Source organism: Ictalurus punctatus, chromosome 2 (genome assembly GCF_001660625.3).
Source record: "Ictalurus punctatus breed USDA103 chromosome 2, Coco_2.0, whole genome shotgun sequence".
Classification (NCBI taxonomy): domain Eukaryota; kingdom Metazoa; phylum Chordata; class Actinopteri; order Siluriformes; family Ictaluridae; genus Ictalurus; species Ictalurus punctatus.
The window spans coordinates 32195486-32218622 of NC_030417.2; the positions used below are offsets into that span (position 1 = coordinate 32195486).

Consider the following 23137-nt stretch of genomic DNA (forward strand, 5'->3'; position numbering starts at 1 on the left):
TTAATACCAGACTTGTAAATGTTATCATTTCAGAGATGGGATATTAGCCATTTTAAGTTATAAGTCTGTGTTCCAGAGACTCACATGTGAGGAAACATTCACGAAAAAAACAGACACAGAAAACAAACGACAAAAAAAAAAAAAAAAAAACCAGAAAACACGTTTGCTGTACTTGTGTGATATTTCTTCCAATTACAAAAGTGTCACTGCATGAGCTGCTAGTACACTTGGTCTTTAAATAAATGAGAGAAATTGACTTGATTGGATAGTGCAGCAGCACTTTATTGTATTAATTCACACGTTAACCCCTTTTACATTAATGTTGTTATTTGGTGGGTTATTGCCTGCACCAGTGGTCACAAGATGCCAAGAATGCATGTGCCACACCTACACGGCAAAAATTCCAATGCCTTAACAACAAAATATGATGAAAATTATGCTGCTACACTCCATGGTTGACTTCACTTGCATATAAATCGGAGTTGCATATACTTTCAGATCTTCCAGATTAGAAGTGAAGACAAATTGTATTCCTTCTTCTTTGCTTTTTATATGAGTGGCAGTGTGTGAGGTTTTTCCATCTTAGTTCAGATGTGAACTGCATTCTCTGATCCTTGCCTTTTAAATTATGTGAGACTCTGTGCTTTTGATCTTCTCTCTGATGAATGGGGGAGCGGGTGGAACCATGTCATTCTGCAGCAGCAACTGATTCCACTAACAGCACTAACAGCAGGGGAATGCAGCGGTCTTGAAATTATATTAAAGGAGAAAAATCATGCTAAGAATGTCAGTCGACATGCTGTTTGACATCTTTTTGTAGTTGTGTGGTATATCATGCTGTCCATCAGTATGCCTTGTCCAATCTATTACATTTCCACATGTCTGATTTATCAAATGGCTTGTTCTCTCTGAATGTTTAACATCCACATGTGAAACTTAACAGAATTCATACACTACAGTGCTTCTCAAATCACAAAGACACCATTATTTACAGCCAGGGTAGAGGTAATTACATGCAATTGGGTTGCATTCTAAATTTCACATGTATTATTCCCCATGACGAACCTCCAGTAAAGGTCCAAACGAGAATCAGAGAATTTGATCCATGTCAAGAAAAGCACAGCTGAATGCCACATTCAATCAAACAGATCATCAGAATTATATACACCTGGCAAGTGAAAACCCCTCATTCCTGTGTTTTAGTTGCCTGTAACCCTGATTAACTGAACTGAAATGTATTATAGTACATAACACAATTGAACTAAAGAGCATGATGAATCCTACAAACAATACAGACTCCTAATAGGACTGTGTATGAAAAACGTGCTCCCTGATATAATATATTGTTTTTGCACTGTTGATTTGTCTCTCTAATTTGGTCACTTGCCAATTCCCACCCACCAGCCAAATGTCCTTTATCATTTGACCATTTGACCTTATCAACTACCAATGGGGAAGAGTGAAGGCTAACACATACTTCCTCCAAAACACATGAAACTATCCACGACCATTTTTTCAAACTGCTGCTCATGCTGTGTCACAGAGCAGTGTAACACACTCAGAGGAAAGTGCTACTTCTGCCCTCTTCCGCATACATGAGCTCCCAAACGCCAATCATAGGCCAGTGTTGCTGTGATTGACATTGCAGAGAGAGTATGGCATCCCACCCACTCAGAGATCATGAACTCAGTGAATGATTTTATGTTGTGACAATTGTGAGAATTTACAGTGGTGTGATGTGTGGAAACAGCAAAATAAACTGTATAACTCAATAAAGGAAATAACTCTCCTGATAGCACAACACACAGTCACTGTGTAATTATTTTGTGGTCATGTTTACAGAAAATAAAGAAGCTAGCCAGAATCTAATAATATTTTATAATATATTATAATATATTATAATAATATTTTATAATATATTTTATATGCAATGTAAGAAGAATACCACAGCTGATGGCTGGCTTTTAGTTAAGTCCCAAACACAATATACATGCATTAGAAACTTTGTTAAAAGTGCATAATCATGTACTTGTTCATCTCCATTTGTCCAGGAAACCTCTTAACCTCTTTCCTAGTGCAGCCCCTTTTGGGGGTTAAAAATACGTTATATGTTGTGGACACCTGACCATCACACCCATATGTGAGCCTTTCCCAAACTCTTGCTACAAATATGGAAGCACATAATTGTATTGGATGTCTTTGTATGCTGTAGTAATACAATTTTCCTCCACTGGAGCTAAGGGGCTCAAATATACTTCCTGCATGACAATGCCCATGAAGACATGATTCACCAGCTTTGGCATGGAAGAACTTGCATGGCCAGCATAGAGCCCTGACCTCAACTCCACTGAACACCTTTGGCATAAATTGGAACACCCATCAAAATAATTTTGATTATCTTTTTTTAGCACATTCATGAGCTCCCCAGGGATTAGGTTGTGACACCTAGGTTAAGAACCCTTGCCTTAGTCTATATTTGTCACGAATCGTGACGGAGCAGAGATAGGACGGATGCAAGTGCAGGATGAACAGTTGTTTATTTGAAAAAGAGACAGGCAGACAAATCCAAAATGTGATCCAAAACGTAATCCATAAACATGCAAGATGTCAGGCGATTGGCAAACAGGCATAAACGGGGCAAGGCAGGAATCTAGGTCGTGGTCACGGAAAATAGGGTCGATAAACAAAACAAGAAACGAACTATGATGGGGGACTGGAAGCGGATAATCCAGCGCGAACTAACTCTAAACATGGACCGTGACTATGACTATGATACGAGCTAAACTAACTCTAAACATGGACCGTGACTATGACCATGATACGAACTAAACTAACTCTAAAGTATTAATCTTCCGCCTTGTGTGCTGGGAGGGGCGCGGTATATATGCGGACATGATCAGTGTCTAAACCGCTAGCAGCTGAGAGCAATTCAGACCCACGTGAAATCCCAGCCAATGACAGAACAGGGAGGAGACATGACAGAAACATAAACAAAACACACGTGTCCAGATGTCATTACAGTCAACAACGGAAAAGCAGGTGCTCGCGCATTCGCGCTTAGAGCACGCTGCTTCAAGGGGGAATCGCGACAGAACACCCCCCCCCCCCAAAGGCACTCCTCCTGGAGTGCCCTGAGTCATCCCACTTCATTGGCGGCCCCGGCCCCCTGGGCTGAATGTCCCAAGCAGAGCCAGGAAACTGCCCGGTGTTCTTGGCGGTGTAGGGAAGCGGAGAGACGTCCTCAGCTGAACAGGGAGGCTGAGCGACGTCCTCAGCTGAACAGGGAGGCTGAGTGACGTCCTCAGCTGAACAGGGAGGCTGAGCGACGACCTCGTCAGAGCATGAGGGCAGAGCAATGTCCTCGGCGGAGCAGGGAAACAGAGCACTGTACTCAGCAGAGCAGGGAAGCAGGACGACGTCCTCGTCGGAGCATGAAGGCAGAGCGACGTCCTCGTCGGAGCATGAAAGCGGAGCGACGTCCGCAGCCGGGCAGACAGGCTGAGCGATGACCTCGGCGGAGCATGAAGGCAGAGTGACATCCCCTGTAAGGCCAGGGAGAGGAGCGTGGGTCTCCGTGCGGCCAGGGAGAGGAGCGTCCGCCTCCTCAAAGCAGAAGGGGGGAACGATGGTTGCCATGGAGCAGGAAGGCTGAGCAACGTCCTCAGCTGAATGGGGAGGCTGAGCGACGTCCTCAGCTGAACAGGGAGGAGACATGACAGAAACATAAACAAAACACACGTGTCCAGATGTCATTACAGTCAACAACGGAAAAGCAGGTGCTCGCGCATTCGCGCTTAGAGCACGCTGCTTCAAGGGGGAATCGTGACAGAGACAGAACAGGGAGGAGACATGACAGAAACATAAACAAAACACACGTGTCCAGATGTCATTACAGTCAAAAACGGAAAAGCAGGTGCTCGCGCATTCGCGCTTAGAGCACGCTGCTTCAAGGGCGAATCGTGACAATATTAATGCATTTAACTTGCTAAATACACACACAAAGCATCCATCAGCAGTGCTGAGATTCGACCTGGAATCTTATTAGATGTACTAGCTGCAAATGATTAAAAACCAATCACGAAACTCACCCCATTGAAACTGTACCGGAAACATTGTTATATAAGATGCAGCTCTGAACTAAAAGGTATTTCACACTCTGCTGTGCGTAGCAGATACTGGGTACAGAGAAAGGAGAAATTTAAACTCATAGAAAGGCAGAGGACAAGATCACTGTTGATTAAATGGAAGGGAAAAAAACCTGCTCTCAAAAAAGGAGGTCAATGAAGGCATTGAAAATGCATTGGTGTCAGTGAAAACACACACACACAAAAGGAAACTGTATCTAGAATAGCTCTAAGAAAGTGATTTGTGTACTGTTGTCTTGTATCATGACTTTTAGTGTACTGAGTTTTTGGCCAACATCTAAATCACATGATTTTTATTATGCATTATGCATTAGTCCAGTGCCGAGAAAATACACAACAGCGCAGATGAATTAAATTACATGCTTGTGAGAATGACATTCTTGCAGGAAAAAAAAATGGGAAAATTTCCCCATAGGCAGGGGCATTCATAAATAATGTTTAGGCTACACCATAAATCACTGACTTGCGCTGTCTTTCTCTCTCTGTCTCTCTCTCTCTCAAACAGGTTTGTTCTGTAATATATCTATAGATGGCATCGGGACGTGTTGGCCCAGGAGCAACGCAGGGGAAATAGTAGCACGTCCGTGTCCTGAGACTTTCTTGGGTGTCCGCTACAACACCACCAGTGAGTCCAGCACCAATTAACAAATGAACCATCATTTATGCATTCTATCCATTAAGTGCTTTTAGTACCATACTACAGGATAATCAAGGCAATGTTGAGTCCAATTCACTAATTCTGGCAACCTAAAATCAATATTTTAACAGATTGGCTCAGGTGGTAGAACAGGTTGTACACTAATCGTAGGGTTGGCGGTTCGATTCCCAGCCCACATGACTCCACATACCGAAGTGTCCTTGGGCAAGACACTGAACCCCAAGTTGCTCCCAATGGCATGCTAGCGCCTTGCATGGCAGCTCTGCTACCATTGGTGTGTGAGTGTGTGTGTGAATGGGTGAATGAGACACAGTGTAAAGTGCTTTGGATAAAAGCGCTATATAAGTGCACCATTAAATTTATATGATTTGTCATCCTATAATGTATGGAAATGCCAACTGTTTCATAAGCAAATGTAAAATCTAGATGTCATGCATTTACATTTACAAAGTGCCAATCAGAAACAGATCTCAATGCTAGTACAAATAGGTCAGAGTCTAAGAATATTAGTTTTATATATTGTTTGTTTATGAATTTATATTTAATCTTTTTATAATTCAAACTAAACAATGAGTTGAATGGAAATGATCAATATTCCTGAAGATGTCACAAGAATGGCACTTATCTACTAATCTATTAAAACTAACCCTAACCTTAGTTTTATTCACTCCATGAATATCAAATTAAACCACAAGATCATTTATCAATGTCAAGCAATAATGACCATTACACATATTTTTAGTATAAATGTATTTTTTATTATTGTTATTTTGTTTCATTTGCTTGTTGTTTTTTAATTAAAATCAGATTCAAACTCATAAGCTAACATTTTTTGTTTGTTTGGATTTATTTATTTATTTGCTTTTTTTGTTTAAAAAACTAATTTTGGTCAGACTTTCATTCTTTACTTTAAGCTTTTACGTGCTTTGAAATTTTGCCTCTATCTATCATTTTTACATTATCATTTAAAAAATAAAGTAGTCTCATATGCTGCATTTTTTCTTTATATCTTACAGTATATTAGTACATCTGTAGGACAGTAGTACTGAAAGTAGCCCAAAAAAGGCGTATCACTTTCACACAACATATAGCTGGTACATCACTTAGCAAAAAGCTGAAAGACAGACCTTTCTTTTGACCTTTTGATTGCATCAGAAGCCAAACAGCCAGAGGAGTTATTGCTGTGTGTCTGTATGTGTGAACTGTGCAGTTACGCACACCATTGTAGATGCCCGTGTCCCTGGCACGGGTAGATAAGGGCGGAAATAGCTGTGGTTGCTTGTGTGACTGATGAGACCCAGGTGGAGGGACTTTACGTGTGTGTGTGTGTGTGTGTGTGTGTGTGTGTCTCAGTGTACATAAGTGTTTCATTTAAATAGGAAAAGGGAATTAATTAAATAAATATTGCTGAAGTAATACTAAACGCCATATTCCCTGTGGACTGAAGTGTCAATTTGTTAAAAGAGTTTCACATAGTAGTTGCATGGTGAATATTCAGATCCTGCAGTCTCCCTTTCTCTCAGTGAGATGGAGGGATCCTCGCATAGTTAGTGGTTAAGATCCAAATTCAGATTATGATAGTGACTAGCATTGAATACTGCTGCAGTAGGATTAGAGTACTTTTCCTTGCTCTCTGCTCTACCCTTAATATCTGTATGGTGTCACGTATCGTGACGTAATGTAACGGACATAAGGTAGGATGCAAGCGCAGTGTGAACAGTTTTATTGAGAGACACACAGGCAGGTAAATCCAGAACGTGATCCAAAAACGTAATCCAGTACCATGCAAAGTTCAGATGATCGGCAAACAGGCATAAACGAGGCAAGGCAGGAATCAAAGTCGTGGTCATGGGATACAGGGTCGATATACCAAACATGAAACATAATCAACAACGAGGGACTGGTAACAGAGAAACCAGCGTGAACTTAACAAACGACCCTAAACATGAAACATGACATGAACTATGACTATGAATCTAAACATGAAACATGAACATGAAACTATGGACTGACTGTGGTTATCTATCATAAGGAATCTAAACTAATGTACTATAACTCATTCAATATTCCGCGTTGTGTGCTGGGAGGTGCGCGGTATATATGCGGAGATAATCAGCGTTGTAATGGCTGACGGCTGAGGGCAATTCAGACACACGTGAAACTACAACCAATGACAGAACGGGGAGGAGACATGACAGAAACATAAACAAATGCACGTGTCGAAATGTCACGATTGTCCACAAGGGAAAAGCAGGTGCTCGCGCACCTGCTCGTGCACACGCGCTCACATGCTCCACAGCGAGCTGCTTAAAGGGGAACTCGTGACAGGAAACCCCCCCCCCCCCCCCCCAAGGGCACTCCTCCCGGAGTGCCATGAAACATCCATCTCCATTGGCGGCCCCGGCCCCGGCCCCCTGGGCAGTTTGTCCCAAGCAGAGCCTGGAGACTGCACTGCGTTTTTGGCAAAACAAAAAAGCAGAGCGACGTACACGGCAGAGCAGGGAAGCAGAGCGATTTCCTCAGCTGAACAGGTAGGCAGAGCGATGACCACGGCCGGGCAGACAGGCTGAGCTACTTCCTCGGCGGAGCATGAAAGTGGAGCGACGACCACAGCTGGGCAGGCAGGCTGAGCGATGTCCTTGGTGGAGCATGAAGGCAGAGCGTGGGTCTCCGTGAGGCCAGAGAGAGGAGCGTGGGTCTCCGTGCGGCCAGGGAGAGGAGCATGGGTCTCTGTGCGGCCAGGGAGAGGAGCGTAGCTCTCCTCAAAGCAGGAGGGGGGAACAATGTTCGCCATGGACCAGGAAGGCTGAGCAACGACCTCAGCCGAGCGGGGAGGCTGAACGACAACCACAGCCGAACAGGGAGGCTGAGCGACGACCTCAGCTGAACAGGGAGGCTGAACGATGTCCACAGCTGAGCAGGGAGGCTGAGCGACGTCCACAGCTGGGCAGGGAGGCTGAGCGATGTCCACAGCTGAGTAGGGAGGCTGAGCGACGTCCACAGCTGAACAGGGAGGCTGAGCGAAGACCTCAACTGAACATGGAGAGTGAGCGACGTCCACAGCTGAACAGGAAGACTGAGCGACATCCACAGCTGAACAGGAAGGTTGCAGCTCTGGAGTTGAGATCTCCTCGTAGATCTCAGGCTGGGGCTCTGAGGTCACGAGGTGAACCCTGGGCATGGGCAGAACTTGGGCGGCCGTGTCGGTAGACTCGGGCGTGAGCAGAACTTGGCTGTGCGTGTCAGCAGACTCGGCTGTGAGCAGAACTAGGCTGTGCGTGTCGGCAGACTCGGGCGTGAGCAGAACTTGGCTGTGCGTGTCGGCAGACTCGGGCGTGAGCAGAACTTGGCTGTGCGTGTCGGCAGACTCGGGCGTGAGCAGAACTTGGCTGTGCGTGTCGGCAGAATTCGGGTGTGAGCAGAACCTGGCTGTGCGTGTCGGCAGACTCGGGCGTGAGCAGAACTTGGCTGTTTGTGTTGGCAGACCCGGGCTTTTGCAGAACTTGGGTGGTCGTGTCGGTAGTCTTGGGCGTGGGCTGAACTTGGGCGTTTGGGTCAGTAGACTTGGGCGTGGACTGAACCTGGGCGACCGGGTCAGTAGTCTTGGGCGTGAGCAGAACTTGGTCGGCCGTATCAGTAGACTTGGGTGTGACATCAGGAACTTGAGACTTGACTTGGACCTCAGGGACTTGAGACTCGACTTGGACTTCAGAGACTGGAGACTTGACTTGGACCTCAGGGACTTGAGACTTGACTTGGACTTGGACCTCAGGGACTTGAGATTTGACTTGGACTTGGACCTCAGGGACTTGAGACTTGACTTGGATTTCAGAGACTGGAGACTTGACTTGGACTTGGACCTCAGATCAGCACTGTTCGCCACATTAACTCCCTTCAGCAGCTCATCCAAGTTGCAGCTCTGCCCTGGTTCTCCAAACTCCCTCAGAAACAGGTCCGAAAACTGCCTACTGTCCTCCAGTACCCGGGGTCTCATGGCTGCTACTCGCTGTGCCCACTTGTGAGCTGGGCCAAAAAATCGGGACATCATGAACCTGTAATAAAATATTAATATCAAGGCGCTAATGAGGAATAGGGCCACTTTTTCCCACCAGTACAGCTCTATTCCTTCTTGGAATATTGTCATCGTTCTGAATATTTTGTGGTGGGGTGGTGGAAGATTCTCAAAGAAGAAAACCTTGAGGAATGAAGGAGGTGGACATATCCACTTAACTTTGGAGTATGTGCTAACTTACCTTTCAGGTTTAATAATGTTTAAATGCGGTGATTGTGGAAGCCTTGGAAGGTGCTTGACATCATTTTGGAGTTCATCAAAGTTCTTTTGCAGTTCAATGCAGTTCATTGCATCACTGAACCTCTTCGCTGATGCTGTTTGCCCACGTTGGCTTTTGAAATGATTCTCTCCCATGATTTTGCCTCCTAGGGGTTCTTTTAGTTGCTGCGAAATCTCACATGTCAAAGAGATCATTGTCAGACCTGTTTACAAGACTGTTCATTTGCAATTAAGCAAGAAATAAAAAAACAAGGGGCGTGCTATTATCGGCAAATAATCAACAACACTATGGTGTGATTCAGACTAATCTGAAGAGAATTTACTCATGCAAGAAGAAAATTTATTATTTTCTATAACAGCACATCTCAAAAACCATTTATTTCCTCTTATACTACAGCAATTTGCCAACAATAACAATTTTAATCAAAGCATTGTTGTAAACTACCGTGTGTAGAAATATGCATAAACACAGGCCATAAATCAAAGTCTATACCAGGGTCACAACACAGGCAAGTAACTTTCAACAAAAGTAGTCCATAATGATAACCCAGGAAAACGGACTAGGGTCTAAACCAGGGGAATGCAAAACAAGGACAAACAGAAATCAAGATGCGCACGTAATAAAAACCAAAGCATGGTAAGACTTTGCAATGAAAAATGATACACAGAGGATATAAAAAGGTAAATTAATGAAGAACTTACTCAACCAGAGAACAGGCCAATAACATGCTGTGCTGGGAGAGTGGATCAAACAGAAACACAATCATATTAAAAACAAAACAAAAAAAGCTCAATAAAACTCACTGAATGCTTTTTTAATTATTTATTTCGTTTAATTATTTATTTCATTTATTTATTTATTTTAAATCTAGGTAAAGTTGGATGAGGTGCTATAGGACAAGCTTTAGTGCATGATATATAGCTGTTTACTATGTTCTAGCTGAAGTACTACTTTTCTGCTTCTGGCTCAAATGCTAAACAAACACACACACACACACACACACACACACACACACACACACACACACACACACACACACACACACACGCCAACAAGAATCAAGATGAATGAAGCAGCAATCAAGGAGCCGACTTCGGGCATCAAGCCCAGAACACCACACCTACTCGCCCACCCCACATACACAGACAGACACACACACACACTCCATTCCAAGCAGTAAGATAGCCCAGCTACAGGAATAAATGATAACCCATTGTAAATCCTCAACTGGGCTTTGCCTACTGTAATCTATTCTCTCTAGATGTTATTCAGTGTGTGTGTGAGGGTGTGTGGATTGTGTGAGAAGAAGGAACAGTGTGTGGGTGGTACAGCACAGAGACACATTTCTGATGAATGCATAGTGGGTAATGCATCACTTTAATCAGCAGTTCATATTTTCACTCACACCGAGTAATTACTTGCTAATAAGTGTTCATATTCTTGTGAGCTGTGCAGTCATGATGATTCACGTACGCGCATTACAGCTTTCACAGATTTAAAGTTTGTTGTGTCATTGGTTTGAGGACTGGGTTTACACTACGCTACCTTGGCTCTTTTTAAGTGCAATGAATATGTTCACAATTCTACAGTGGTAGCTATCATGGTCCCATCGTACTTGCTGACAAAAGCTATTTTTTAAAAAAATATCTCAACAGGTCAGTGTACATAAATTGTGGAATCTTTATTTAAAATGTTCATTAGAATCATATTATGTTCATTAGAATGTTCATTAGAATCATATTAGAATCATATTATCATATTAATCATATATGAGCTTAGGTTTGATCCTAAACTCAGATTTTAGAGTTTTGCATATTTTCCATGGGTCTACGAGGGTTTCCTCTGGGTTCTCGGGTTACAACCCACCTCCCAAAACCATTCCAGTAGGTGGATTAGCTACACTAAGACCTAGTGGGCACTATACAACTTTCAGAATCTAAGAATAATTATACTGCTAACATTACATGACACAGAACATGTGAAACTCTGCACAGACAGTAAAACAAGCTCAGGAACAAAATGGAGAACCTGGTGTTGGGCAACCCACTGCACCACCATGCTGCAATGTCCTCTCTTTTAGCCCAAATATCCGGAATACATTGTACTTCTGCAGTACTCTGGGTGTTTTATACCATTCTGTGTATTTTCCTTAATTTCCTTAATAAGACATTTGTTATTACAGAGCAAACAATATATGAATACCAAAAATGAAACTGTATATTGATGTATTTTTATCTTTGAAAGACAGGAGGCTTAGTGCTGCATATCCTTATCCACATCAGATCAGCATCTGTACACATCTTTAAGCTTTTCACAAAGCTAGCTCGATCAGATCAACTTAATACAACTGTTCCTTATTGAAGAACAGGACTGAATAAATCCCTATTTGGATTAGATTAGGTGTACATTGGGAGGTGGGGTAATGCCATTATTACCATTGTGTCTCTGGGATTTTCATCCCATCCAAAACCAATATATTAGTAACTTTTTTCAGAGTGTGCATATACACATCTAGAAAGATTATGCTGTATAAAATGGCTGTGTATAATATGACTATTAGAAATAACCCCAGGTAATGTACTTCCTGCCTGTATTGACATGTCGGTAAAGTTTCCAATATATCCTGTGGGAAAATGAGGGAAGTGCTTGCACATTCTTCCACTGAAACCAGACTAGAGCCAAGTATTGACCAAGTTAAAAATACATGAAATAAAATACACATGGTGTTTAAAAGGGCTTGACAGAGAAGCAGTGATTTGTGTTAAGTTATTGGGTTCCTAGCACAGGTATAGTTTATGTATATTATGCTCATGTGACCTATTAATGATCAGGTTGTCATGAGTCCACTTCTTTATTAAAGACAGAACACAGGGAACAGCCTCGGGTAAACGGGCTCGGGGAAACAGGCTCGGGGAAACAGGCTCAGGGAAACAAACACACCAAAAAGACACACTAGTAACCAGGATTATCTGTAATTTAATAACCAGAAAATAAACGCTAAGAAAAAAGTAGTCAATAATCAAAACACAGTGACTCAAAAACCACAAACGGGAACCAAGCACTAAAGTAACCTGACTTACATTGATGCTCCAGCAACTGAGGAGGAAAAACAAGCAACTTAAATAGAGCACTAATCCAGCAGGGAAAATAACAAACGCCTGGCTATGATTATAAAAGAAATGGAGAGAGACAACAGAAGAAGAAGTTCTGCAATGACAATTAGGGTGCCCTCTAGTGGCCAAAGATGGCATTGTCCCTAGGGGCCATGACACCGGTGCAACTTGCATGGCCGCAAGTCCTACAACAAGTGCTTGTAATAAAGAGCAAAATAATCCGTTTGTAATAAAATGAGGTGTATGCAGCATGCATGGAATTTTTAAAGTGATGATCATATGTGAGCCATGTATTGTATGAGGACACTCCCACATCTATGATTTATGGAAATCACTAACCCCATGCAAATCAATCACAATTACTATAGACATACTACAGAAATATTATTTAACAGAGATATGTCCTGAAGTCCCATCTAAATAGTACTTAACTAACAGCTTATCTAAATACATTCTTAAAGTGTCTGGCCCAACATGTCACCGTATCAGTTTCCTCAGATAATGTCACAGCAAAAATTGGATACCTGATCAGATTTTAAGTAGATCAGAGTGGAGTATATCCAAAGTATTCATTTTTAGACCCAATTCTGGACATGGCTTCATGACACAGAAGTCTGATGGCATCAAAGACTGAAATCTGAATAAATCCTGTCAACAGCTAATGAAATTTAAGAGCTACAAAGTAAATACATTTAATACAATTAGATGTCAGAGCTCAGACTACAGCATGAGAGCCTGTACACCATGAGCTTTATCATTAACTAACTGCCAAAAAAAACTGGCTGCGATTGCTAAAGCCTTTAAACAACTGATTGAGTCAAGGCTGTTAGCTCACTAGAAGCATATTACTAGGCAGTTAGCATTCCTATCACACTAGCTAATAATTACTAGGTAGTCAGCATTGCTAGCTGCATATTACTGGGTATTTAGCAGTTCTAGCTAACTATCTGCATAATACTAGGCATAGCAGTACTCCTAAATAGCTGCAAATTATTATATACTCAGCAATGCTAACTTACTAGCTGCATACTACTAGGTGGTTAGCCTAATAATTGCTGTGTGTGTGTGTGTGTGTGTGTGTGTGTGTGTGTGTGTGTGTGTGTGTGTGTGTGTGTTCTTATAATCTGTTTCCTTTTTAAACATGTATATATTGTAAATCTGGCATGTCACCCTATAGGGATCATCAGGGGCTTTTTTTCTGTGTATACTGTCAATCCTTATAACTTTCCCCTTAGGAAAAGTTCCAAGTCAATCCTTTTGATTAAACTCGAACTGGTAGTCATCCAAAGAGCCCTTTGGGGAACTTTTTTTTTTTTTTAAGAGTGCCTTTCTTGTTTACTACTGCTGCTTTTTTGAGGGACAGCTGTACTCATCCAATGAAAAACCATGAATGTTCCAGGCATGGTGAAGTTTGTTTCAAGTGGTTCTCAGAAGTATCGCTTACAAATGACACATAGAAGAACAGAGAGAGAGAGAGAGAGAGAGAGAGAGAGAGAGAGAGAGAGAGAGAGAGAGATGCAATGCGGTGCTATTCTGACAAAATCCCCAATGCAGTGCTGTTCTGACAAAAGGGCTGTGCAACCTCAAAGTACCTCAAAGTGATCCCAAGGCTCCATCTATCACTCCATTCACTGGTTCTTTTTAAGACATTCTAACACACAAAAATTTTTTGTAGCTGTCACTGCAACACATTGGTTTCTCACCCACACTTGCTATGCTAAGTTAAAAGTTTCCATGGAAACCCACATGTATTTACAGAAACAGAAGACACCACAGGAGGCGTCTTGGAGGTGTGGGGTAATGGGTAGTGGTTTCAGTATCAGCTTACCTGCGTGGGTATAGAATGTGTTAGCTGTTCTGTGCTATTTTTAACGTTAGATCGAATACAAATGCATTGTCTGAAAAGCGCTCAGAATATCATGAGGTCACATGTTGATCGTAGCCCGCCTGGAATGTTTGCTGGAGCGATGCAGAAGCATAAATCTTCTTTAGCGACAGGATGTCAACTTAGCCTGCAGCTGGGCTTGAAGTTAGCATTACCTCTGAAACACTGACCCTGTACTCCAGCAGGAATAAAGTAACTAAGAAATACAGGACATTTTCAGTTACAATGCTAATACAACATTCTTGGGTGGAAAAATAGTAAAGTTGTAAATGTAACTTCATGTAATATGTGGAATACACAAACCAAATTCTTTTTTTTAAATAGAATGAAGAGAATGAATTTATTTCATCCTGTATCAGTTATGTAGCATTACTGTAAAATCACTCTCTGTTACTCGCAATGTCCAGCTATCGGTTATCTCTTGAGAAAGTTTTGCTTTTGTTTCTTCATACAGCTTTAGCACCGCATGTGTACTGAAATGCAGTCTCCTCCAAATTTTACCCCTTGCTTTGAGCATATTTAAAAGCAATCTGCAACCCTCATATCTAATTTGAAATGGGTGCATATCTAACGCCATGAATCAGCCTGTTGACTTGTTATCGCTTTAATGTGGTCAGAGGTATAAGATTTTGGCACCAATCTTTGCAGGAAGCATTGGCTATACAGTTGCTGTTGAAGTTTTTTGTTGTTGTTTTTGTTTGTTTGTTTGTTTTTAACTCCCAGTTCAACATGTTCATTGTGGTGCCTTCAAACATGGCTGCCATATTCAGTGTATTTTCACTCACTTTCATTAAGTACTTTATTTAAACAGCTCCATCTTGTATAATAGTTTTTAATAATTGACTTTGATTGTGTTTGTGGTTTAGACCCTGTTGTTCTCTCTGTTTTTGATCCTGTTTGTCTTTTTTTTGCTCTGTTTGCCTGATTGTTTGACTGTTTTTAACCTTGATTAATTGGTGCCAATTAAGTTCGATTTGGATCAACATGCATCAACATATTAACTGAAGCACATAACATATAAAACATATAAAGCCAAAAACACAACTTACACAAAACCAGAGGTTTTTAATTCAGTTAAATCACTTACATTGCAAATATAATAAAGAAAAAAGTATGACTATAATAAAAATCAATGCTAACAAAAGAAAAATACAATCAAGTCTCTTTATGTGTAAGCATTTCCTAATCAAATTCTTATCCAAAGTCTTTTCTTTTTTTCTTTTTCTTTTTTTTGCTGGTATGCTGGCCTGATACCAGTCCTGTCTAATATTATATTAGACATACTATCTTCTGGTCAAACATATTGTGTTCTGAGTGTAATAAAAATGTAAAAAGGTAGTAAAAAGGTAAATTTCTGTATTTCTGTGAATCACCTTGTGCTGTTTGCATAGTCCCATATGAATACCCTAAATACTTGCACTTCCAAAAAGGTTTCATCCAAAGCCTCACCCTTGTCTCAGTGGATAATCTCACCCGGATATTGTAGATTTGTACCTAAGAGCTGCTGCTGTTATCATAAACACTGTCCTGTGTTCATCCCAGGACTTTTATTCATAATAGACTAGTACTGAACATCCTCAACACACTTAATACTGTTTGTCTTTACTCTTCTCCACATCTATACTGTACTGATTTATAATCTGGGTGTCATCCAGAAGAGTACTGCTTCCCTTTGGAGTCTGGTTTCTCTCAAAGTGTCTTCCTCGTGTTGTTTCAGGAACTTTTTCTATGTCACTCTTGCCTTATGGCCTGCTCATCAGGGATCTAACTGTAAATGTTTCAATCAAGCTGTAATACTATACAAATAAAACTGAATAGAATTGATTTCGACATGCTGTCCATATTACTGAAACAAAAAAGTTGTATTTGTTGTTTTCAGAATTATATTAGCAGTTTGTTCCTTGCTGACATGTACTGCCACAAATCTAGAAATGGCTAACTATGGAAAATTTCTTTTATCTTTTTGATTTTTGCAGATAACGTCTACAGAGAATGCCTCGCCAATGGAACATGGGCGAAGAAGGGGAACTATTCTCAGTGTCAGGAAATTCTCAATGAAGAGGTAAGGCTATGCGCACAATGGGTTCCACTGTCACACAAATATACAGGTCTTTAGTCCAGTGTTAATAAATAATTCTTTCTTAAAGGGGTGGAAAAAAGTACAAACAAATTACTTTTAAGTAGTAGGGGTTTAACGATGCAATAATGCTGTAATATACCACTTATATTACATGAGGTGTAATAAACATTTAAACTTAATGAAGCCCACACTCCCTCTTCTGAAAAAGTATCGGCCTCTTTATATCAAATCAGGATACGCTACAGGGTTTTTAACAACATATACCATTCTCCTGTGCATACCATTATCACATGCTAATATTCTAGCAGACTAATCATATTATCATATGAGACAGCTGTACCATTGCTTCTGCACTGACATCATGTAGATGAAAACATAAAGATACACACGGTCTTCCTCTGAAGCATTTAGACAGCTTTTCTTGGTTGATTCAGTCCAGGTTTAAGAATTTCACTGCAGTGATTGGGAACAGATATCAGACTCCAGTGTTTAAAAAAAATAAAGAAATAAAGATTTTGAGCAAAAAGTTTGGAGGAAAAGTCATAATGTGTGATGAAGAAAAATGAATCAAAATTTCGAGAATAAAGTTGTAAGGCTTTCATGTGGTAAGCGCTGATAGCCTTGAAGATGACGAATGCCTGTGATTTCTTCTTCAGCAAAAAAAATAATAATAATAACTTCACCAAAACTTCAATGTCCCTCATTTTAACAAACGAACGTTGCTCTGCTATCTACCATTTTATCATTTATTGTGACTTCATTTATTTATTCTCAAACTATTGCAACTATATTCATGAAATATATATTTTTTTGTAATATCAGATATTACATTTTACTCCATATATTAAAACTTTATTCTCAAAATATTGTAGCTTATATTTGTAATATCAGATATTAAAACTTTTTTCTCAAAAATAATCCAACTTTATTCTCGAAATCTTGTATTATTATTTTTTCAAACAGTGGCCCTAAAATGCCATCGTACTACTCAGTATAGTCGAGAATCCATGGTTCAAAAGCACATTTGAGCTCCAGAGAACTGTGTGACTTTAGATACATCTCCCTGAGAGTCACACCACCAGGGTTGACAGGTTCACCGTTTTTACACATACTTGTGATAGCTTTGAAGAAACATTGGGGGTTTGGGGGTTGGAAAAAATTCAATCGGTTAAAGCAAAACCTGGCAACCGTGCAAAAACTTGGCCAGAAGGCTTAATGTTTAATTAGCCATGTTACATCTAATTTTGTTACATTCTAAAAGCGCTAAGAGTATACAGATCATGCAAACACTGTCATCGTTCATTTTCAATTCTTGTACTATTATAATGTTGAACGTTTTAATCAAGTGAAAATGGAAACCTAAGACACACATGTTTTATTTTTGCTATATTGAAAAAGTATCATATTATGGCTACGTCCACATGAATCCGGATAGATCTTAGTTTTACTACCCTCTCCGTCTACACTGGCATTTTCAAATGTTTTCCAAAAATTGCTCGTCCACACCAAAATGTCTGAAAACGCTTACATACCTATACTGTGCATGCAGAAAAACGTAAGACGCTTTGGCCTACGTCATTTCCGTCAAGCGTTTATTTAAAACTGAATGTGAAGGTTGTACAAAGTGACCTTAATCTTTAACAAAGCTATCAAACTGGATAGCAGGCACAGCAACTGCAGTACAACATCGTCCACTGTCATGAATGAGTCACAGGACTAAAAATACGTTTTAATATTTTTCAGATTTTATACTCTTGGGAGAGCGTTTTCAGAAAGCTCCGTTTTCGCTGGACAGAAATGTTGTCTCAATGTGGATGGAATACCGAAGCATAGAGAAAAAGATGCGTTTTCAAGTTTATCTGGATTAATGTGGATGTAGCCTCAGCCACTGTATCTTATGGTATCCTTATCATATTTATTCAGGTCAAATTTTGAGTAGCTGTTGTTTTTTTTTTTAAATGACATTTTCTAGTAGAGCTACTTATAGCTACTCAAAATTTGACCTGAGTAAAAAGTTAAAAACAATGCACAGTACAGTTATAATGGTTCTTGAATATGGGCCTTATAGAAAGTATTGCAAATATATTACCCATCTGTAAGTGAAGATGAGCACAGCTACTGTTTGGTTGTAAGATTTATCAGCTGTCCTCTATTGTAACACGAGTGGTGAAAAGAGAAAATAAATAATATATAGGTCCTCCACTTTCTGCTATCTGCTCTTTGGTTATCCACTGTCGACGTGAGCATTTAAGCAGGCACAGCACGAGGCTGTCTTTAGGGAGCCTCTTAAACCGAGAAACCATTCAGCATCCGCAGTATTAGATTGGGCAGGGTCCAATAATGCATACACTGACAGTTATATAGCAAGAGGGTAGGCTTCAACTGCCATTAACTCTGTGTAGTAGGCCATTACACATACCTATTGGGTTTTCATCATCTCCATTCTGGGATAGACGGCGGTTGTTTGCAAAATCGTGTCCCTTTTTCTTCCCACGCAGCAAATGCTGAGTTTTTTGGAGCAGTGAATTTCAAGCAATCTCTTCAGCTTTCCTATATAAGAAAGTTTGAGAGCAATAATACAAAAGGAATTTTTGCTGAAACGGCATTATAGATCACTGAGTCCTCTTCCCCAATACTGCTGCAGAGCACAAAATGCTCACTTAATTGTCCACACACCAGCTGGGCCTCGCATTTTACATCATCTTGCAGTGCATCAAAGATAAACATCTACAGCACTTTTATTTCCATCTGAGTCTATTTTAGACTACAGTAGACTACCTTCTGCTACTAACTAATTGAGCAAACATTTTTTTTCTTCACATGTTTCATCATGCTCCATTGCCACAGGCACAGGAAGACATATCTGGTTCCTGTTTACTTAATTGACTAGTATAAGATGTTTTATTTGTGTTTTATGTTGTGTATGAGCTGTTGTTTCAGGCTTTATTGAATATGTATAAAATGTGATCTCAGGCCTTAGCATGCAAGATGCGTGTCAACCTTAACTTCCCATTGTCCAATAACATACATTGTAGGCATACATTTCCAAATTGTCTGTAGTGTGTGAGTGTGTGATTGTGCCCTGCACTGGGTTGGTCCAGGGTGTCCAAAGTCACGTGTGCCCTAAATCCTCTGGGATAGGTTCTAGAATAACAGAAATGAAGCATTATTGCGAAATCCCAGGCTACCTTAATTCAATTATGAGCATTTTGCCAGATCCAACATAAAATATTAACTAATGCTACATAACATACATTAATAATCTATTTTGAACATTCGGATGCTATTTATGAGAGAATTATAATCAAAGGCAGTATAGGCTTACATACATACATACTGTAGATGCTTTTTTGAGTGATTTACAAAAGGCTGGTGTCAGATTTTGGTCCAGAAACTAAGAACTAATAATATGTTTGCTTGCATCCACATTCTCATATGAGGAGGAAAAGGCAGTAAATCCTCTTTCACTTTTGGCTTCACCAGAGCAAAATAATATTTGGAAAATGTTCCCCTCTGCCGAAATGGGTGAACTGATTGCATGGCTGTGTCCCAGCTTGTCCCTGGAGAATCAGCTAGGTTATTTTTGTCTGTTTCTGTTCTCAAAATTTTCTCCAGTATGGAAACCTATCAATGTATATTTCTGTGATATATCTTCTTATAAACATGAAAATTTTGCTTTTTTATTATTATTTGAATAAACAAATGTATTAAATAAATAGCACATAAAAAAAAATTAAAAATACATTTATATGCTGATGGAAAAAAAACTCTGCTCAGGTGTCCTGAAGAACATAAGAAGAATTAGATCAGCACTCTAGGGTAAATAAAAAAAAAATAAAATAAAAAGAAATGAATCACTATTGTCACTATTTCAGAGCAGATTATGTGTCCAGGCTAATTCTTTTTCATTTGCAGACGAGTAGAGAAAGACTACTTCTTGTTGTTTTATCACCTCACGGTTAAACACATGGAGAGAAAGTAAAGACACTGGCCAGACTCATATAATATTTTTTTATTTGTGATGTGAAGACAAAAAATATCTCAAACAAAATGATCGCCAACTACTTGGGGACTTTGTGTCAAGGTCGCAAACATAAATAATCACTTCATGAGGAGAGGGTAAGGTCTATGGAAACACAATCATCTCCATAGGAATACTGTTCTTTTCTTTTATTTGTATGTCACGGATGGTTTGGAAATGTATGGAAGTCCAGAGTATTTTTTTATAGTGAAACACATGTGAGCAAAGACTAAGACTATGTAACAAACACAAACTAGGCAAGTATGGGATTAAGATGAACATGGCATGGATGAGACAATCAGCAAAGATGCTACTTTCAACAGCTGCTAGACACTGAGTGCTATGCAAACATGACCTCAATACAAGTGCTCGTTGTGCTTTGGTGCATAACGTGAACATGTGGTGTGCAGTGGCTGACGGGTTCTGTAGTCCCACTCTGCTATCGGCACTAGCCTGACACTGTTTAAATTACAGATGGAACCTCAGGCTTCCACACAATGCAATACAATTAAATACAATCAAAGCAACAATTGGATATTCAACAATACCACTGAATCTGCTATGATACGATACAATGTGATTTCAATTCATAAGCCAATGTGATGCTTTTCCAGCTTTTTACTACAGCTTATTTCAGTTGTTTGTTTTGGGGGCTTTCTCTCTTTCTCTCCACTTCAGGAAGTGAAATGCTTATCAATTGGGTTAAGGTCTGGTGATGAACTTGGCTAGTCTAAAACCTTCCACTTTTCCACCTGAAAAAGTCCTTTATTGAGTTGGCAGTGTGCTTTGGATCATTGTCTTGCTGCATGATAAAGTTCCTCTCAATTAATTTGGATGTATTTCTCTGTAAATTAGCAGACAAAATGTTCCTGTAAGCTTCTGAATTCAATCTGCTGCTACCATCATGAGTTACATCATCAATAATCATTAGTGAACCTGTTCCAGAAGCAGCCATGCAAGCCCAAGCCATGACACGACCTCCACCATGCTTGACTGATGAGCTCGTATGTTTTGGATCATGAGTAGATCCTTTCTTTCTCCACACTTTGGCCTTTCCATCACTAATCTTGGTTCCAGAACTTTTGTGGTTCGTCTCTGTATTTCTTTGCAAATTCCAATCTGGCTTTCCGATTCTTACTGCTGATGAGTGGTTTGCTTTTTCAGGCATGGCCTCTATATTTCTGCTCTTGAAGTCTTCTTCGAAAGGTCGATTGTGATACCTTCATCCCTGCCCTGGGGAGGTTGTTGGTGATGTCATTGACTGTTATTTTGTTTCTTTGCTCACCTACAAATTGTGGTTCTGATACAAAATGTTCTATGTTTAACACTTCTACATATAAATACTAGGAAATAGAACTTGAAATTCTAAACTCTCTTCTCATATCCATCTTTTGATCACAAACCGAAATGTCTTCAGTCTACAGCAAAAGCAATTTAATTGACCTTGCCGTTCCAGTAGTTTCAGAGGGCACTGTACCTCTCGTCTGTCCTTTTTTTTATATAATATTAGATTTTATTATTGTAATCTTGATCCATTTTAATCATTGCCTTTTCCAGATCCAGATCTTACTGTCATTCCACCCCTAACATTAATGCACTTAAGTAGCTGACTAGCTCATCATTAGCTACCCATTTTTACCATGGTCAGATTTCCTGAAAACCAAAACATAGGACTGGGCAGAACACTGGAGCTTCCACTTGCCCTGTGTGACTACTAATGAATTTATTATTGGTCCATTTAATTGCCCAAACCTCAATGTATTGCAATACAAATACATTATGTACAACCTGGATTATGCTGGTATTTCACAGTGGTAAAAATTACTCAAACTTGCAAAAAAAAGAAGAAGAGTTTTTTATTTGTTATTTCAAGTAGTAATGATCTGTTAATGAATACAAACTGCTTTTTTGGTGCTTGAAAAGATCAGGGAAAATGTTGATTAATGACTTTTTACAATCTGTAATGCAACCCTTTAATAAACAAATGCTAGCTGTGATCTCATGGCTACAAATCTGTATGAAGACACTGCATGAATACACAATAATTTCAAAGCTTGGGAACTATCTACAACTCAGCTGCAGGACAATTGTAGATTTTGTTTACTACATTAGGCACGCTGGAATTCATTTCAGGCTTTTTGTTTTGCATTTTGTATATTGAATTTGAATAAACTTGGTTATTCAGTACTATGAAGTAAGACTGTCAACACTGGCACATATGATTCCAAGGATGTTCATGTGCTTGCGCTACAGTGTTCGTGCTTTAGTAAAGAGGCACCATCGCATGGGTTCTGCTCAGGGGAACTTAACTAAAAGTAGTTTCCTAGTTGAAAGGAGGTGTATTATGAGGTACTTATGATTGCCTACTGAATAGGTACAGACATAGCACTTTTGTACCTACAAATTGTTGATGTAATCTGGAACCGTTCCTGTTTCCCCTTAAAAAAAAAAAAAAAAAAGTGGTTCTCAGCCCATCTGATTTATGCTGTCACCAGAGTGTAGCTAGTCTGGAACCAATAACGATTATGTCAGTGGCTTTAAGGCCAATGGCATTACAATTCAAACAACTAAAGTTTCTGTAATTATTGATATGCTTATAGAGAATGGGCAGAAAATGACCAAATAAAATACATAGTAGACACAATGATTCAAATTTTCCAGCCAGACAAACTACTTACAGATGAGTCCATTTGTTTGCATCTCCCATGCTTTCATGGAGGATAAAAAGGAAAATGTACCTCCGTTTACTATTTGACTACAGTAAATAATACATTACAAGTGGCATGTAGACTGCCGTGTATACGGTTTCACAACTCCTTGGCATTTTCTAGAACTAGCATTTTCTAGCATTCAATCTAGAACTGAAATGGACTTAACTGGGAATATACTGTATGTCAGGAATACACAAAATAGCCCTTAATATCAAAGTGGATGCTATGGTTG

General features: G+C 39.9%; 2 protein-coding genes across 5 annotated transcripts in view; one reads left to right on the plus strand and one right to left on the minus strand.

The window, feature by feature from the left end:
- The window catches only part of crhr1 (corticotropin releasing hormone receptor 1), a 171865-nt gene that overhangs the window by 65840 nt on the left and 82888 nt on the right, over nt 1-23137 (plus strand). The window contains exons 4-5 of the mRNA XM_017462266.3: nt 4651-4770; nt 16070-16155. Of these exons, the coding sequence (XP_017317755.1) occupies nt 4651-4770; nt 16070-16155 (206 nt within the window). The remainder of the gene's footprint in view (nt 1-4650; nt 4771-16069; nt 16156-23137) is intronic.
- LOC124629284 (uncharacterized) lies at nt 6512-12287 on the minus strand. Of its 4 annotated transcripts, none has more exons than XM_053675642.1 (4): nt 12176-12287; nt 9797-9828; nt 9057-9268; nt 6512-8855 (listed from the first exon to the last, which is right to left on the minus strand). In XM_053675642.1, the coding sequence occupies exons 3-4, from the start codon at nt 9227-9229 to the stop codon at nt 7088-7090; spliced, it is 1941 nt and encodes a 646-aa protein (XP_053531617.1). In that variant the 5' UTR covers nt 9230-9268; nt 9797-9828; nt 12176-12287; the 3' UTR covers nt 6512-7087. The 4 variants fall into 4 exon arrangements, with proteins under 4 accessions (XP_053531617.1, XP_053531620.1, XP_053531610.1 ...); XM_053675645.1 differs by having other exon boundaries at nt 9797-9823; nt 12176-12283; XM_053675635.1 differs by having other exon boundaries at nt 9057-9823; nt 12176-12283.

What these genes read in the sequence shown, in the direction of transcription:
- LOC124629284 (XM_053675635.1), bottom strand. Translation starts at nt 9,289, where the DNA reads ATGATCTCTTTGACATGTGAGATTTCGCAGCAACTAAAAGAACCCCTA. An exon ending in AACATTATTAAACCTGAAAG is followed by an intron (nt 8,856 to 9,056) that starts GTAAGTTAGCAC and finishes ATTTTATTACAG; the next exon opens with GTTCATGATGTCCCGATTTT.